The 16,556-nt window shown below is 39.2% G+C and overlaps 1 protein-coding gene across 1 annotated transcript in view; it reads left to right on the top strand.

Annotated features, from left to right (window-relative positions):
• Window positions 1–730: 730 nt before the first annotated feature.
• The window catches only part of wdr27 (WD repeat domain 27), a 35,545-nt gene continuing 19,719 nt past the window's right edge, over window positions 731–16,556 (top strand). Inside the window, 21 exon segments of the mRNA XM_072390391.1 lie at window positions 731–868; window positions 1,039–1,180; window positions 1,473–1,597; window positions 1,860–1,973; window positions 2,057–2,108; window positions 2,389–2,459; window positions 2,543–2,641; window positions 2,696–2,708; window positions 2,783–2,885; window positions 4,448–4,539; window positions 4,898–4,962; window positions 5,049–5,161; window positions 6,022–6,095; window positions 9,454–9,523; window positions 9,784–9,852; window positions 9,947–10,050; window positions 10,981–11,070; window positions 11,789–11,910; window positions 13,896–14,029; window positions 15,593–15,687; window positions 16,393–16,514. Coding sequence (XP_072246492.1) covers window positions 731–868; window positions 1,039–1,180; window positions 1,473–1,597; window positions 1,860–1,973; window positions 2,057–2,108; window positions 2,389–2,459; window positions 2,543–2,641; window positions 2,696–2,708; window positions 2,783–2,885; window positions 4,448–4,539; window positions 4,898–4,962; window positions 5,049–5,161; window positions 6,022–6,095; window positions 9,454–9,523; window positions 9,784–9,852; window positions 9,947–10,050; window positions 10,981–11,070; window positions 11,789–11,910; window positions 13,896–14,029; window positions 15,593–15,687; window positions 16,393–16,514 — 2,007 coding nt within the window.

The raw sequence follows: 16,556 nt of genomic DNA, 5'->3' as shown, positions 1-16,556 counted from the left end.
ATTAACTGTACAAAAAGAAATACTTTGTAAAAACAAAAAATCTCTTTGTGGACTTTTAGCTGAAGTTTAAGTATTTTCAGTCAAATAACATAAGTTCATACGTTGGTTTTAGCAACAAGCAATAATGAAATGTCATTTAATGTCATCAGTAAGTTATTTGTTGTGGATAATAAAATGCAAGGTGTATATAATGGACATTGTGCACACACTGCTCAAGAGTGAGCACTGACCGCCATCTTGTGGTAAAGCGAGGGTTCACAACAACAATGAATTAATTAAATTGAGGTACCACTCCGCCCGTATTTTCAAATATCACTAAGATCAAGCGCACAATTATTCATGAAACAATAGCCACATGTGCCTCATTGGTAAATAAATTGTGGTTTAAAGACAGAACGTATATTTTGATGCCAATAATACAAAAAACAAAACAAGCAAACAAACAAAAAAACACAAGACACGACGCAGCACATGTTTGACTGAGTAAGATTAATTCAGGCGCGTGATACGTTGTTTTTTAGACGATCTATTGTAATGGAAATCTCCTAGCAACCGCTAACGGTTGTCCTCTTAAACCTGAAGCGTCGAGGAAATTCCTGCCGAAGTTACCCCGACATTTATAGCTATATAATATCTGCTTCATTTAATGTTTGGATTGATGTCACAAAGACAGTAGCGCGCTACACAGAGAGCTGTGTCGTGGTTTGGTCAGTCAGAGTCAGATATAGACATGATGACTGAGAAGCTCATTTTGACCTGTGACAGACTTCTCTCACACCAGCAGCTCGCGTGCTGTCACTCTCATTGTGGTATCCCCCTGCATGGCAAGGAAATACTGATTTAAAGTAATGTGAATTTGCAGCAGAAGGTTTGTTAAATTTTGTAAAATGTATATGAAGAAATTTCCTAATTTTATTAAAACCATGTTGTATAATGTAACTACGCTGTTTTAGCAAGCGTTACCATTCATTTATAGCCTTTATCCACGTCATGCTTCACTGAATAAAAGGAATTTAACTGCAGTATGTTTGTTCACAGCCACTGGTGCTCACGGGTCACCATGGAGACGTCACCGCCATTGCTTTTGGCAAAGGAAACGGTCCTGTTTTCCTTTGCTCTGCTTCTGCTGATTATGTGATTGTCTGGGATATTGATCTGTGCCGCATGAGAACACAGGAAGGTACAATGAACTGTTTGGTGTTCTGCAGTGAAGTCTTACGAAGAGTTTCCTCCATGTGCCAAAGTCTCATTTAACAATGTTTACACTGCCAGTAACACGAACTCATTCTTTGTTTTAAACTTGTTAAAATACCCTTCCTTAGTGATATTAAAGAGCAATCTCTTTTTAGATTGTGATGATGATAGTTTCCTCAAAACCTTGAAAAACTTAACAAGTCTGCCACATTAAAACCAGATAGGCTACCCGTGCTCTCTGTTTTTAATTGTGATTAACAAGTTGATTTGTTTTTCAGGTGAGGTTGCAGCTGGAATAGTTATCGGGACTTTACTGGGTGAGGTCGTCCACCTCGCGTTTTGTTTTTCTAATGAACGAGTGGCCGCATGCTCAGGGGCAACTATATATGTTCTGAGCTCAAAGGTATATAATGACGTACATTTCACAATTCACTTTTAAGCAGAAGATAGTTCAGGTCCACCATCCCACACGATAGATGAAGGCACTAAAACAGGAAATTATCCAAGTTGAGTTTGTCATAAACGCATGTTGAATATGTTTTGGCCCATAACTTGTGACCACCCCCTCCTCATCTGATTAATTTAATGTTCAATACAAGAAATGTTCACTAAATGATGGGAATCATTGTTTTTAATCCAATTTCTGTTGCCTTTTTTCCCATTAGAGAGAAGATATGATTTCTACCTTAACCGGCCATCTGGGACCTTTAACATCAGCAGAGTTCTGTCCTTGGAACAAAAACATTCTAGTCAGCATATCAGAGGACCGCACTTTTAAGGTACTGAATGCATTTTCACAAATCAAGTAAATACTTCACACATTATACTCGCAGCTATAGTGTCTCACCTGGTTTCTTTTCAGGTTTGGGATTTAAAAACCGAGGCCGTTTTCTACCAGTCCTTCGTGCTTTCAGGTAAAACATTTGCTGTTCTGGATCACACTAGCAGTCACTCATTTGAACATGGCACATACAAGCCAGAATCCTGCCATTTTGTTTGTTCAGTGAAAGGAATCTATTCAAATCACATTTTCAGTGTTTAGACTGAGTATTAGAGCGTTTATCCATATTTAAAGTCCTTTCAAACTTTAAATACTGACAAATCATATACATTTGATCCGTTGAACATACCAACTGTGGAGGGGTCAAAGGTCAGGAGAATGATTTGACAATATCAAATTCTGCAATTCTTTAGCATCTCCACTGCTCAGTGTGTTGTTCATGGAGGAGGACAGGTACCTTATCACTGGCTCAACTGATGGACAGGTCAGTAACTGACAAGTACAGCACTCGATAGCTCAAAATCAGAAGTTGACGTTCCAAAAGATGTAAAACATGCTTTGCTCTAGGTGTGGTGCTTTTATCTAAGTGATGACCAAAAGTGCCAACTGGTGGCAAAAATGGACCTTCAGACGATGGAGAAAAGACATCGAGCACACCACGAGACTGTGAGACGAGCAGGTAATGTTGTGACAGAGCGGATGTAGGGCAGTCTGTGTGAGGGATTTGGATCCAGTGTCCGAAACCCCATATCTGTTTGAACTCCCTGGACAAGCTCACTGACACTCCGTTTGGGATTTCTCTTCCAGGGGTTGCTGTACAATCAGCTGCGGATTGCGTTGAGATTTCAAAACCTGTCATCCAAATGGCTGCATGTGGCTCCTTAACATACATCAGACCTGATCAAGAAATGTAAGTTAACACCGTTTAGCTGGAGGAGTTGTACAATGTATAACCTGATAAAAGAAAAAGGTCACATGGTTTTACTGTTTGACTTTCAGGGGTATTTCTTTTTAAGTGTTAGTCCTACATGAACCGTCTCAGAAAGAATGGATAAGTCTGTAGAGGAATGGGTCATGTTGTGTTCAGCAATCCTTCATTAGTGACCATTTGTTAGTTTACAAGTTTACAAATTACAAGCCTCATCATATGGATGAGATAGTGACAGCATAGAGAACATTTTTAACTCATTTTTATTTGCTCCAGATGGATTAATGGACCTGTTTGACTTCAGCTACAGAAAGAGCTGTTTTTCTTCAGTTTGACATGGAATCTTAATATTGACTCAAAGCTTGAGGCCGCCGCTATTATAACCATCCTCAGGAATTCAGTGTCTCCACAAAAAAAAAACAAAAAAAACAAATCGTGCGTGATCCAGGAAAATATTACAGAGGCAATTCAAAGACTGCTATTTTGACAAATCAGAGCCGTGTTTCTCTGCCACTGGCTATATGTGGTACTGTCATAAAAATCCTGAAAAGAAATACTAGATTAAATGCCACCACTTTAGGGGCACTTTACTAATGGTGTCCTCACACAAAAACAAATCCCAGGAGACTGTTGTAACACAGGGGAGTGCTTGGTTCTGTTCAGACTGTTAATGCGGTCGCTGCTATGAAAGGACGCAGGCACTTGAAAAGCACAGACATAACGCTGTTGGCATTCTGTGCACCATTTTTCTGAAATAGGTGTTAATTCCTCACTTTGGAAAGCAGTATCTTAACCATTTAATGCAGATCCACCATCTGATGTTTGCATCAAACCAACATGTAACTGGCTTTCTATTTGATCTGCGTAATGAAACAGCCGTCCTTGCACAGGTGTCTTTTGGCGAGAATAATGCTTTTGCATTGGTTAACTGCATCGAACCCCCTACAGAATTGGCCCTTTTCTAAATGGTATTATTGCATGATTAGTTGGATCTTCCCAAGGACTTAAACGGTATGAGCTTTTGTTAAAATTCAAATAACATGACAGCTTTTTTTAGTTCAACATTTGACAGTCCACCTACTTCTGTGTGGGGCCTGCAGCAACGAACATATCACAACTTTCCAGAAAAGAAAACTTGTGTGATACAATTATCACATTAAAATTCCACCCATAATGGCTGTAATTGTCCCATCCTGTACAGAGGCACCAGGTCAGCATGAAAATAATGATGCACTAAAATGTAATTGTCCACAATATCATAACCTCAGCGTGTAGCTTGGAGCTGGAAGTGCATAAAAAAAACAAAGCTCCTTTATACTGTGTGTGGCAGTAGTTTCCATCTTCAGGGGCGTGCATAGTTTAGTCTAAATGAAGTAAAAGGAAACCTTAGTAAATTCTATGGTTTTGTGGTGTGTATGCCTTGCGTCGCCATGTTTTTCTTTGGTATGTGGTCTTATTGTCTTTCTGCAAATATATGAAAAAGGCTTTGGGGGGAGATCCTTTAACTCTGTTTTTCCATATGTTTCTGTGTGGGGCCCCTGCAGAGACAACAGCTGGTTTTGTATTGGAAGTACTGATGGTCTGTATGTGGTCGATCTGGCGACTTCAGAGCTCTTAAAGATATTTTATTTCAAAGGTAAGCTGCTGGTGGTATGATTTCTCCATATGCTCCTTTTTGAAAAACATTGTCACTGATATCAGACTTGGGAAATGGTCCAGCTTTGTGCAAAAAGATTGGTAGCATTGTTGAAACCTTTCCTCTTAAGGGATGCTGTTGTTGCCTCGGTGCATTTTACATATACTCCTGGACACTACTGCACATATTTAGATATAATCTTAAATAGAAGTTTACACCATTTTGTTATCAGTAAGTATATTAATGTTGCCCAGTCTCTTGGGTCAATACAGCAAAGTTTGTGTCCCCCCCTGTTTAACATGTGAATAGGACCCTCAATGCAGCCAAACCCATGACTGGTGTTCTTTCTTCTATCTAGATCACCCAAACCTGAGCATCACCATGGCAGGGTCATGGTCAATCTCTCCAGGATGTGATGACTCTGTGAGTAACTTCAATAAAACATCGATAAAGCGCACCGAATTGGCCTTTGACCTCAATGGTTATTGACAAAATTCTTTGTCCCACAGATGGTGGTTTTAGTGAGCTCTTTGTTTACTCCATGCGTGGTGTTTCTGGAGTTGTGTCTGAGTGAGCTCGACAGGATGGAGGGTTCTCGTGAAGGCTTCTCTGTGTTCCCAAGGTACAGCCAAAGTCATCGAAAAAATATTTGGTGACTTTACAATACGCTGACCTCTTTGTATTATGTCTTTTCTGCTTCCTCCCATTGATATAGGATTCAAAGTTAGAAAAAAAGCCATTATATAACACAAGAAAAGTTCAGTCTGACAGAGGCTTGCAGAGAGGTTCGACATGGAGATAGATTTGTCATTTTTTAAACATTTTTCATGAAAATTTGTATACTGTTATTCTGTCATTTGTTTATTCAGTAGCAATAGTGAGACGTCAAATAATTAAACGGTTTACAAATGATACAACTCTTTGTATGTCTAAACTTTCAAATCGGTATAAATGTTTTGAAAGCTGCTCGTGCCGGATGCACCTTTCTTTTTTTCCCAGTCATAACCGTTACTCAAACGTTGCTTTAAAAGATTGAAATATTCTCGTTTGGGTATCTCCACACATTGTATCGAGAAGTAAATGCAAAATCCTGGTATTTGTCTGAAAATTTGAAGCAAATTGAAAGCTTGTACACCAAATGATACTCACATCGGCTTTTTTACATCTTGCAGGAACAATACATTCATATGCACATCTTCTCTGTACCATCAGATACTGGTGATCTGACTTCAGCCTCCATACTATAAGACATATGAGTCCAACTGTTTTTCAGTTGGACTATGCCTATAACACCTTCAGACTCTGACCTTTTCATATTAAATTGCCCCATTATAACCCTTTACACAATGTGTTTTTTCATGAGTTAACAATATCGTGGTGCTGATAATTAGAGGGACTAATAATCCATAACGCTGGAAAATGTTGTGCCCTTTCATTTCCAGTAACTCCATCCCCCCAATTTTCCTTCTCCCTTGTTTTCAGTTCTCCTCGACTGCTCCAATCTCCTCTGAATGCTGAGTTAAAGGAGAAGGAACCTAACCATTCTAAAAAGAAAGGTCAGAAGTCACTGTCTGAACACTCACTTACCTTTCATTTATGCTCATGCACATAAAATGAAATGGGAGCTGCTGCTGTTTGATGACTGGGTTTTAGAAGTATGTTCCATTTTAAAGTTCACTGCACGACAGGCTCGTTTTCTGTGTTGCTTGGCTACACATGATCTTTTAAATAGTATGTTTGGTCTGATTAGACAAGAGCTACCAACTCATCCACATTATCTGTAATTATAGTAGATGGATAAGATTACACTTTATGCACCTTGGCAAGTGTTTATATGGCATTCATTAGTACATAAACTTCCATTTGCATTGCCACAAAAACAGGTACTTCATATCAATAAGAGCATAACCCATTTGGACCGATGAATTCTCTGAAATCAGCACAGCCTGTTGGATTATTGCACATTTGGAATCATGGTAAAAGTGCGCATTTGTGTTGCTTTTGTGTATCATTAGGACCTGGCAGTTTGAATCTACTCTATTGGAAACAGAAGTATACTGAGGTTTACCTGTTGCTCTTACAGAGAGTTAGTGCTGAGAAAGCCAGTATCAGTTAGACTCCACAGCTGGAGTAAAGGGATTTGCCAGCGCCAGACTATGTAGGGGATCTTCTGCGGAGTTGAGAGGTGCTGTGAGACTGCAGCTACAGAGCAAAAAAAACCCACAAAAATTTACAGGCTAACCCACCAGGCTCCTATGTGCATCTCTGCATTCTTTAAGCTATCTGCAGAATTGTATACAAATTACACCATAAAGCCCAGAGACTCCTGCAAAGGAAAAATGTTCCTCTTGCTGCTCCATTGTGAGTCTGGCACAAATCCGAGAGAGCCTTTTAAAAAGAGCTGCGGGTGAAAATGTGATATTAGTTGTCATGTCACATAGCCATGTAACATAATCCTGAAGTGGAACAGAACAGTTTGCTTCAAGAGATGATGGAAATGAGCTGCCATTACTTTTTGTATGATGAATGCTGCACTTTTCTTGTCTTGTTGCCTGGATTAAAGTCCTGCGGGGTTGGATGTAGTGACATTTAGCCACACAAATCACATCCAACTGTAGAACCCCCACCTACCCTCAAACTACGATGGCCTCAAAAATGCGAAAGATCCCCACCTCGAACCAGGGTTCGGTTTGCTAATGTTGAGCTATATGTCGTAGCAACATGGCAGAGGATGAAGAGCATGTTGCACTCCACCTTTGGACACAAACTGAGCAATTCTTACATTTTAAAGCAATTAAAAACACAGTGATTCTTATTTTCATGTGATTTTTACTCTGATGAAGAGATAGCTCCGAGCACTAGGTTGTATTTCTGTCATAGGTTGCCCTAAATGTTGCACTCAAAAAAGAAAACTGTTTAAGAATTGAGAGTAATCTCTGTCATCAGAGGTACGTTCAAACAGGCGAAAGAGGCCGGACAAACGAGGGAAAGAAGCAAAATACAGCCCTTAAGATACAGTTTCTGTCAATATATACTCTGAAAAAGATGTTTCTACTACTCTGTTTTCAGTAACCTGAAACTGTGTTTGCTTGTGGGTACAAGGCCAAAATACGCAGAAGAAATCTTTCTTTCAAATTCTCAGTGTAACTGTTGACGCAGCAAACAGGCGATGGCTGTGTGTCATCGGTGCGTATGATAGAGAAAAAGCACTGCGTAGGCTAAAAACCATGGCATGATTGTATGTTTGAACGGGGGAATGTTGTGTAAGAGCACTTTGAGTGGTCAACAAGACAAGAAAAGCTCAACATAAATGCAGTCCATTTACAGTTCATTTGTCTTAGTCTTGTGGGATGAACAGCCCCCTTTTTGCACATTCATCATATTCTTCCTGCGTTACATCATTTTTGTTGCTGACATGTCACTTAAGCCCACTCACACATAATATATCTATGCTGCTTCCATCTGGTCGACTTACCTGAATAAGGGAAAGTATATGGATAAAGTACACTGGCAGCAGAACCCATTAGATGGTGGTCAGGTTCGTACTTTGAGAAGTTTTCAACATCTAAATGAAATCCCAATAATGTGATGACATTCTTAGGAAAATGCCCATAAGATGAAACACAGGAAAGCTTTACAAAAGCCACAAGTAACAGTTTATTGTTTCCCTCGTTCTCTTATCCCCATGTTATAAATGAAAAGGTCCTTATACAGATAACATATCCAAATGGGACCTTACTTTGGCTCAAAGCACCCATACCTTTGATACCGTTTTACATTTACAGACTGGAGTCACTGCCCGAATAATATGTCTGATTGTAAAGAACATATCCTTCATGTTTTAAACTTCACAAGAAACCAAATATTTAGTATTTTTGCAGACCACATTTCACAGAAAAATACGCAGACACGGATTGGGATTGCATTTGAGGCTAATGTTCTGCTGCAGCCTGCAAAGGTTTCAGTGCTTTTTTTAAAAATAACTGTTTTGATTAGTCTAAAACCTACATAATAAGAGCTATAAGCAAAACAGAACACTGCTGGGATTTTACGCAGATGTGACTAAACCTGGAAATTTGTCCAGGACTCTCACTGCGCTTCAAGTAGTTTCTAATGTAAAGTCAGCGTAAATTATGAGATTTTTACAACCCAATAAAACTAAATGACCATTATATATCAACAGGGGCTCAATAGGGCTGTTGAGAAAGAGACTGCATCACCAGGAAATAATTCCAAGCCTAAAAAGCTTAGTTTTTTTTACACATAGTTTGTTCTGGGTCAAAAGCTACTTCCAGAAACCCACTTTAAACATCACAAAGTGATGAAATGCAGCAAGGTGCCACATCCACAAAACTCCTTTCATTGGAAAATAACTTTTTCACTCAAAAAAAAGGAAGGAAAAAAAAAAGATTGGAAATAATATTAGCCTTGTTGAAGGAACAAAGAATGAACAGCTTCGACTACTTTCTTTCTGTCCTCAGTATCTGCTCAGACATTTGGTGATCTTTTCTTTTCTTTCTTTCTTACATTTGACAGGAGAACAGTTTTTGGAAAGCTTCGCACATTTTAGTGGAAGCGGAAAAAGTTAGCTCACTGTAATATTGTAAAGGGACTGACAGCGGACGGCGAGCAGGATAAACCGTCCCATAGTTTTCTTAATGCATTCAGCACAACACGACAACTTACTGGTCTTCAATCCTCTTTTTCTAGGCTAACCCAAGAAACTTGATTCAGCAGGATCAGCCGTTGTAATAATGTAGACCTTTTTCCTCATGATATTATATTGACAAATAGCCATTTGTAAAGAGGCTCTATCCCTTCAGGGTGCTTAGTCTTTGTTTTTCCACAGATTTATTGTTTATGGTAGTGTCTGTCAGTGTGTGTCTCATTTGCCTCGTTGTCTTTTATTCAAAGGAGGTGTAAAGGAGCAGCCTTTGGTTTTTCACTCAAAAGTGAAGTCGTCTGGTTACACGAGTGCCCCGAGGTACGTTAACAGTCCTTTTTTTGCCAGTACATGATTGTCAAAAAATTTTGAGCAAAGACAGGATTTAAAGCACCTTTTCAAGACATAGAAACTGTACTTTATATCTCAATAGGTGGAGCACTGTGATCGTGTCTTAACACAAACACACACAGCTGAAATGCTGTTTTATGAATCAAATAAATTGACACATGTACCACACATTTGCCAGTTGATCTATTTAGTGATTTCACAGGAGGCTTTTGTTTGTTTCTACTTTTCAGGAGGATCATGTTTTCACCAAAAACAAACGTTGAGAAAAAATCTCGCCCTAAAAAGATGACCAAAAATGCGTAAGCAGTCTCTTTTCTTTGTCATTGCTGCGAATACAGCGTTGAGAAAAGTTTCGTGTCACTGAAACGGCGAGCGTGCATTTTTGCCATTTAGAGGTTTACTCCGCAGCGATTACCCAGCAGACAGCGCCGCACCAACTATCCCGCGCATGGATCTCGGTGTGGCCAACAAACAGATCTCGTGCCTTCAGTATTCAGGTGAGTCGGCAATGACGGCTGGTTTTGCCGAGCATTTGCCTTTTCCATTGATACAAATTTCCCAAGAGAAGGGACGACGCGCTTGTGAAATACTTCTTCGATGACAAATTATTCAAAGTTGTTTAACTTCTCAGTATTTACCGTTTTTAATACTAAATTGACCAAATACTGAAGGAAGACTGTAGTCTGAATGCAGACCCCAGACTTTAAACTCACTGCAACAAAGTGACTAGAACCACAAGACATCCTGGTACGTAAATTAAAACCATTTGGATGATATAAACTAAATTAAGTACACTTGCAAATTCCAGTTAATTTAATTGTACGTACACAAAATGTACAAATTTGTCTGAGAAGAGAAATAGTTCCACTTTAAACGTGGGCTTTGTCTGTCTGAATGTCTGCATCATGGCCCGGCATGGGAAAGAATTTCCAAAGAAACTGGAAAAAGAAAAAAAAATAGTCTTTGTGAGACTTTGCAAAAACGTGCAGAAAGATCAGTGAGCAAGTAAAAGGCTGTTGCAGCAGTAAGCAGTAGGACTCCCTTCAGCTCTGAGGTGCTGTGTATATGAGGTGGCCGTGTATTAGAAACACTGTATGTGGCTTCAGCCAGTGTTGAAGCAAACAGAATGATTCTCCATTATAGTGGCCACAAACACTCTCCATTACAGAAAGAAAGTAGGCTTTATTGGATGCATTAAGTTCTACATCAACTTAAGTTGAAACTTATGTATGGTTCATTCATCACAGCCTATCCTCTCCTGGAAGGATGAATTCACCTGAAACAATCATTTAAGAATGTTATTGGCAGTATATCTATTAGTATTCTGACAGAACATGTCACCGTTGTGTTTAAAAGCTGCTTTCTGGTCGGAATGACTCCGACAGAATATCCTTACAAAGTATGTGCTGTTTTCTTTGTCCCTCCAGGTGATGGAAAACAGATCCTGTGTGGCCTTGGCGACAGTTCAGTGTTACTGTACAGGTCATCTCTTGCTGGCAGTCCAACTGTCTGCATAGGTCCGACATGAGTATCCTCACCTGGTATTCCTCTGCTGTGCTTTATGGTTGCCCTCGTTTACGTTTGTGGTCAAAGTTGCATTAAATAACTTTCTGGAAAGAGTGATTCATTTCAGGAATTGTTTTTATCTATTCAGTCTTTGCAAATTGTGCTCACATTTTGGAGTTGCAAGACATTTTTCATGATGTTTTAAAGAGGGGAGGGTGGGGGGCTACGAGTTAGAAGATCATCCTCGGCTCGGTTTTAGTGCTATCATTATCATGCATGTATAATTTAGCTTGATTTACTTTGGAATTGATCCGTTGCTGATCAAAGATTATTTATTCGGCTATCACTGTAAAAACCTTTCATGATGCATAAATGATAAAACTGTCACTGATTGTATTCCAGAGCAGCAAATGAACCCATTTCGTATTGTCTTTTTTCACATAATTTAATAAATATGTATATAAAGGTAGACTGAGAGGCAGAGAAGTATGTCCTTGCACACAAAGCATTAGTTTTGTGATCGCCGGTCTCAAACGCAGCCAAGACATAGTCATAGTGTCCATAAGGGGGCAGCAGAGATAAAAGGACAGAAGTTGAGGTGACGTGCAGGTCAGCATGAGCCTTCCCTCTGCAGTCGGTCTGCCAGGCTGCCTTAACAGTACCATAAAAGTAAATGTTGCAGCCCCACACTGTGTCACCAATTTCATTTCAAGCTCTCTTTGTATGTAGGGCACGACAAGCCAGTGAGCAGTGTGAGCTGGAGCCTCAGCAGACAGTGGTGGATGAGTGCATCAGAAGATCTGTCACTGCGAATCTGGACCCATTGCAGGTCGGAGCCTGCTGTTATCATGGTAAAAGCCCCGTTTTAAAAGAGGCTATTTCAGTGTTTCAGTTTATTTACCCTCCTTGCTACATTCCCTACAATAAGCCAAGTCCTCACCATGAAAAACAGTGAAATGAGGACCAGCCTGTGTGACCTCATATTACAAAAATGTCCTCATTTCTGAGGGTCTACAAACTGAAATTGGTTTAGAAGTAAAAATCAAATAACCTCAGACACATGCTGTACACATTTTTCTTTCCCTTTTGTGTTTTCAAAGACGGATGTGATTGCTGAAAGATTTTGTCTCTACCGTTTCCCGGGTATTCAAGTGTGGTTGGCACCATATCCACGGTTCTTTTCATCTGGTGTTCTTGAGAGCATTTGCCTGAGATTTGATAAAATTGCGTAGTGTATTAAAGACCAGTATTCAACTTTATTATCATGCCCATGTGGTGTCTCTTATGTCCGAGGAGACATATTATGAGCAAAACAAGCTGCCAACACCGCGGTTGAACATTTCCATCTTGTTGCTTCAGCATACCGATGACAGTCTCAAGGACACAGATTGAAACAGCCTGATTGCATACGTCACAAAAAATACAAAATACGTGCAGTGGAAGTGAGAAGTGGAAAAGAAGGGAAGAGTAATGCTACTTGGGACAATCATCATGTTACTGTAAGTGCATGAAATGCTTCCCAAAGTAAATTTTTGGGGACACAGACCTCAAATCCTGGCAGGTGATGTAGCGAAGTCGCCGTGCAAATTTCACCCGGGTTCGGCGAGAAAAAAGAAGAGGAGCAGTTCTGATCACATCTGTCTATTGATTTGTAGTCCTAACAAATGTTAGGCTGTCACAGCAAAGACAGGAATTGCCGTATTGCATTCTGGGATGTTAGCGGTGTCTTCTAAGGAAAGCTCTCCCCTTCCTTTCGATTATTAATGCCTGGCTATATTTTGTTTAGTTTGTCAAATAACTGCCAAATCTTGTGGATAAGAGAAGAGATGGAGGAAAAGAAAAGGAAAGAAAAGATGGACCTTAATGGGAGAAATTGAATCATACCGCTGAATGTAAGATCTGATGATTAACAAGCCAGTATTGGGCCAATACTTTGATTGCTTGCTGGATGAGGAGCGATTAATCACAGAGGCTGAGAAATAACCAGAGCTATACAACCCAAAATCCTGTCATTAGGTATCATCAGAAATATTGCTCTTCGGGTATGTCACTAAGTTTAAGTAGGAGTTTAAACTGATGTCTCAGTGTGGCTGAAAGCTTTTTGCCCGCCTTTCTGCCAGAATAGGATACCATTTGACAATATGCAGCACCAAATTATCGGTATCTTTGCTACAACAATAGCCATTCATAGCATTGCACAGAATAGTTTTTTTTTTTGTGTCACTTATAGAATCTATTGGAATGGAAGCATTCAAAACTCTGACCGTTTGCAGGCCCGCCTTACTTCATCGGCTTGACCTACAGCCCGTGAACGCTTGGCGTTATCGTAAAACGATTTTTTTTTCCAGTGGGAAAGGAGCTACGTTGATGTGAGCCAGCTTTGCGCAATTACACTTCAAAACTTTAGATAGAAAAAAAAAACTCCAATGACGACATGATATCTTTTTAAATATCTGTAGTTTTAAGTCTTTACATTTGGTAGATTAATAAATGCGTAAACATGGACAGAGACGAACTGTCAAACTCAACTCTGATAGATTCTGAGTCAGACAGAACACAGTGTTTCTGATGAGGTTGTCCTTATCTAAGTTTACTCCCTTCTTTTTGGAACAAATTTTCTTGGAATCTCACTATCTGCTTCGTATTAAAGCTTCTTCATGATCTATGAAGATAGATAGAAAAACATTACCTTTTTTTTTTAAGAAAAAAATAACTGAATTAATAAAATCTATTCCTATTAGCATTTCTCATTTAATTAGTTTGGCGTATTATTTGAGCCACAAAGGTATAAAATATATATCGGCTTGATTTTTGTCTCTTTTCGTTTTTTCATCAGGGTGGAAACATGTTCTCCAAACCAATTAGAGGTGCTCAGTTTTATTATCTCGACAAATTTCTGCTTCTGGCATCTGGACCCTCTGTATACTTGTACCTCTATAATGTGGACAGCAGCCGTGATTGCATTAAAAGGTAATTACAAGCCATTACACAAATACAAATATCTGAATTGTGTTTAAAAGTGTTTATTGTTTAAATTAGCTATTGGTTTGTGTTCTTTTCGTTCTCAACATCAAAATTTCCAATTTCCTGGAGCACAGAGTAGATCCCTAACCACATGTTACTTTTCCTAATCCTCATGAATTTAACAAAACTTGTAAATATGTGAATAGATTGAGTTCACCTATCAGCTGTCAGTTTACAAATGATATCTAAGAGTGAGGAATTCCTCTGATTGTCACAGTTATTTTGGCAAGTTATAAATCAATCAGTCTGATAGTCGTAGCACCCATTAAAAGCACTATTTCAATATTCAGGAATAACACTGCATAATGGATGCACCTGTGCATTAACAAATTATGTTCATAAAGGTTCATAGACACACCTCCTTTTCTTTTCTTTTATGTTTGTATCTGTGAATCGCCATAAAGGGCCACCAATCAGCAGGTGCATTTGTACTCGCGGGGGGCTGCACAAGTACCATTTATGGTTAAATATGAGCGTGTAAGTGGCTATATTGAGGCCCATTTATGAGTGTACAAATAAAAAGAATGCTACCTGAAGATGTGCGTGCACACGTTTTTCAGAATCCAACGATTTTTGGCATGCACATTTTCAGCTTTTGTTAAAGACCAGTGCGTAGTATTCCCAGTTTGACTTTGAGCTGACACATTTCTTATGGTGTCAAGCTGAATCTTGCTTTACTCAGTTGATGATTCTAGCCAAAGCTGGGTGAAATGCATGTTTTTAGTGTAACAATAGGGAACTGGTAAAGCTTCAAATAATGTGCCATCCTATAGTAGTGATATTCTAGTTATACACTGAATAATACATTTGAGCAATAGGGCCGTACAGTGTGGATATTAGGCGAAGAAAATTGGATGTAATTCTAATATTCATTGTCTATATTAATACACTGTTTAATGACCTCAAAGTTGCATAGGACCACAGTCCTGTTGCCATCTAAGCAGTAATGCTGATACTTTCAGAGCCAAAGTACCTTTCTTGGGAATTAACTTTTATAATTCATCTGCCACTTTTCATCTACAGTTAAGCAGTTGTAGTAAAAGTGACAAATGCTCACTGGAAAATGGATAACAGAACCCGTTTAAAAAGTTGCTTGACCTATTTAAGGCTTTGTTACTAACAGGAGCCTGACTTTGCTGCTGCCACAGACACTGCTGACGCTCAGTAACACCCAAACTACTCTGCTGTGTACTGTAACTATCAGGGCCTGTGCTGGGGGAAAGTAAAATCTCAATAAAAGGCATCCATTACTTCTCTCTGCGGCGCATGTCGGTCATTCATGTGTTTATCTATAATCGCTGCAATGATGCAGTTGGGAGAGGAGCAGCTTGAACTGTCAGCAATCGGTGAAAACAAAATCAGAAATCCATTATAAAGGGGGAAACCTCAAACTAAACCTTCTCCTCTAAAGCTGCATGTCACAGATAGGTGAAAAGAACATTTCACATTTTGTTCTTATATCTATTGTTTTAGAGAATAATGCAACTTTTGATCTATTTTCCTTCTTAGATATCAGGAACGGAGTGTCATCAAACAAGCAAAATGCTTAACAACATCATCGACAGACATCACTGCCTTGTCTGCGATCAACGATTTCCTCTCTTGTATCCTTTTTTCACGTTAAAGCCTTTCTGCAGCAGAAGGTGGTGAAGTCAGGACCGCACTGATGCTGACAAAGTGAACCTCTCCTATTTGCTCGGAGCATGTGGTGCGAAAACTTCCATGGAAACCACAATAATGTCATAAAGTCTTCACATGTTGCCTCAGGACTTCCACTGCAGATTTTCCGCGTTAAGCATTTAGGTGTCTTTAATGTTTTTTCAGAACGTCTGCATTCCAACCCCTTGTTAAGGTTTACAGTGTATTTACTTGCCAATAAATCCAGCGAAGTTGTGTTGATATGAGTTAGATCTTGTCAAGAAGGATTTTGCAATGCAAATTTAAATTCAATTTAGTTCAATTTAGTGCGCCAAATTACAACAAATGTCAAAAATTGTCAAAAATGTCCTTCCATGTACATATACTTCAAGCAGTTTTTTTAACTAAGCATTGGTTTCTGTCATATTTGAAAACAAAAGGCTGTGGACATCATGCAAATCACATCAATGTCTGTGAAATGACTTCGAAATCGAATTGCACAAAATAAATAGAATCAGCTTCCTCAATTAGATTTTTTGTCGTGAAAACCCTAATATGGAAAAATAAAACTGAACAAATGAGTTCACCGTCACTTCAGATCGCTGCTTTCTGGACATAAGTGGTCTTAGAAAAAAAAAAAAACATTTAACTTCTCTTAGCAGTTTATTCAGACATCGTGTTGGTGTGTGGTTCAGATCGGTCCATTCAAGTATTGGACATGAACAGAGGCATCGTTGCCTCGGTGCTTCCTGACGCCCACAGAAGAGCCATCCACTGCGTCACACAGAACAAGGTTAGTCCATTTAGATGCTCCTAAAGAATTCAAATTATTCAT

This window comes from Leuresthes tenuis, unplaced genomic scaffold (assembly GCF_036924035.1).
Source record: "Leuresthes tenuis unplaced genomic scaffold, fLeuTen1.0.hap1 SCAF_8, whole genome shotgun sequence".
Taxonomy (NCBI): Eukaryota; Metazoa; Chordata; class Actinopteri; order Atheriniformes; family Atherinopsidae; genus Leuresthes; species Leuresthes tenuis.
This window is presented reverse-complemented; position numbering and strand designations above follow the sequence as displayed.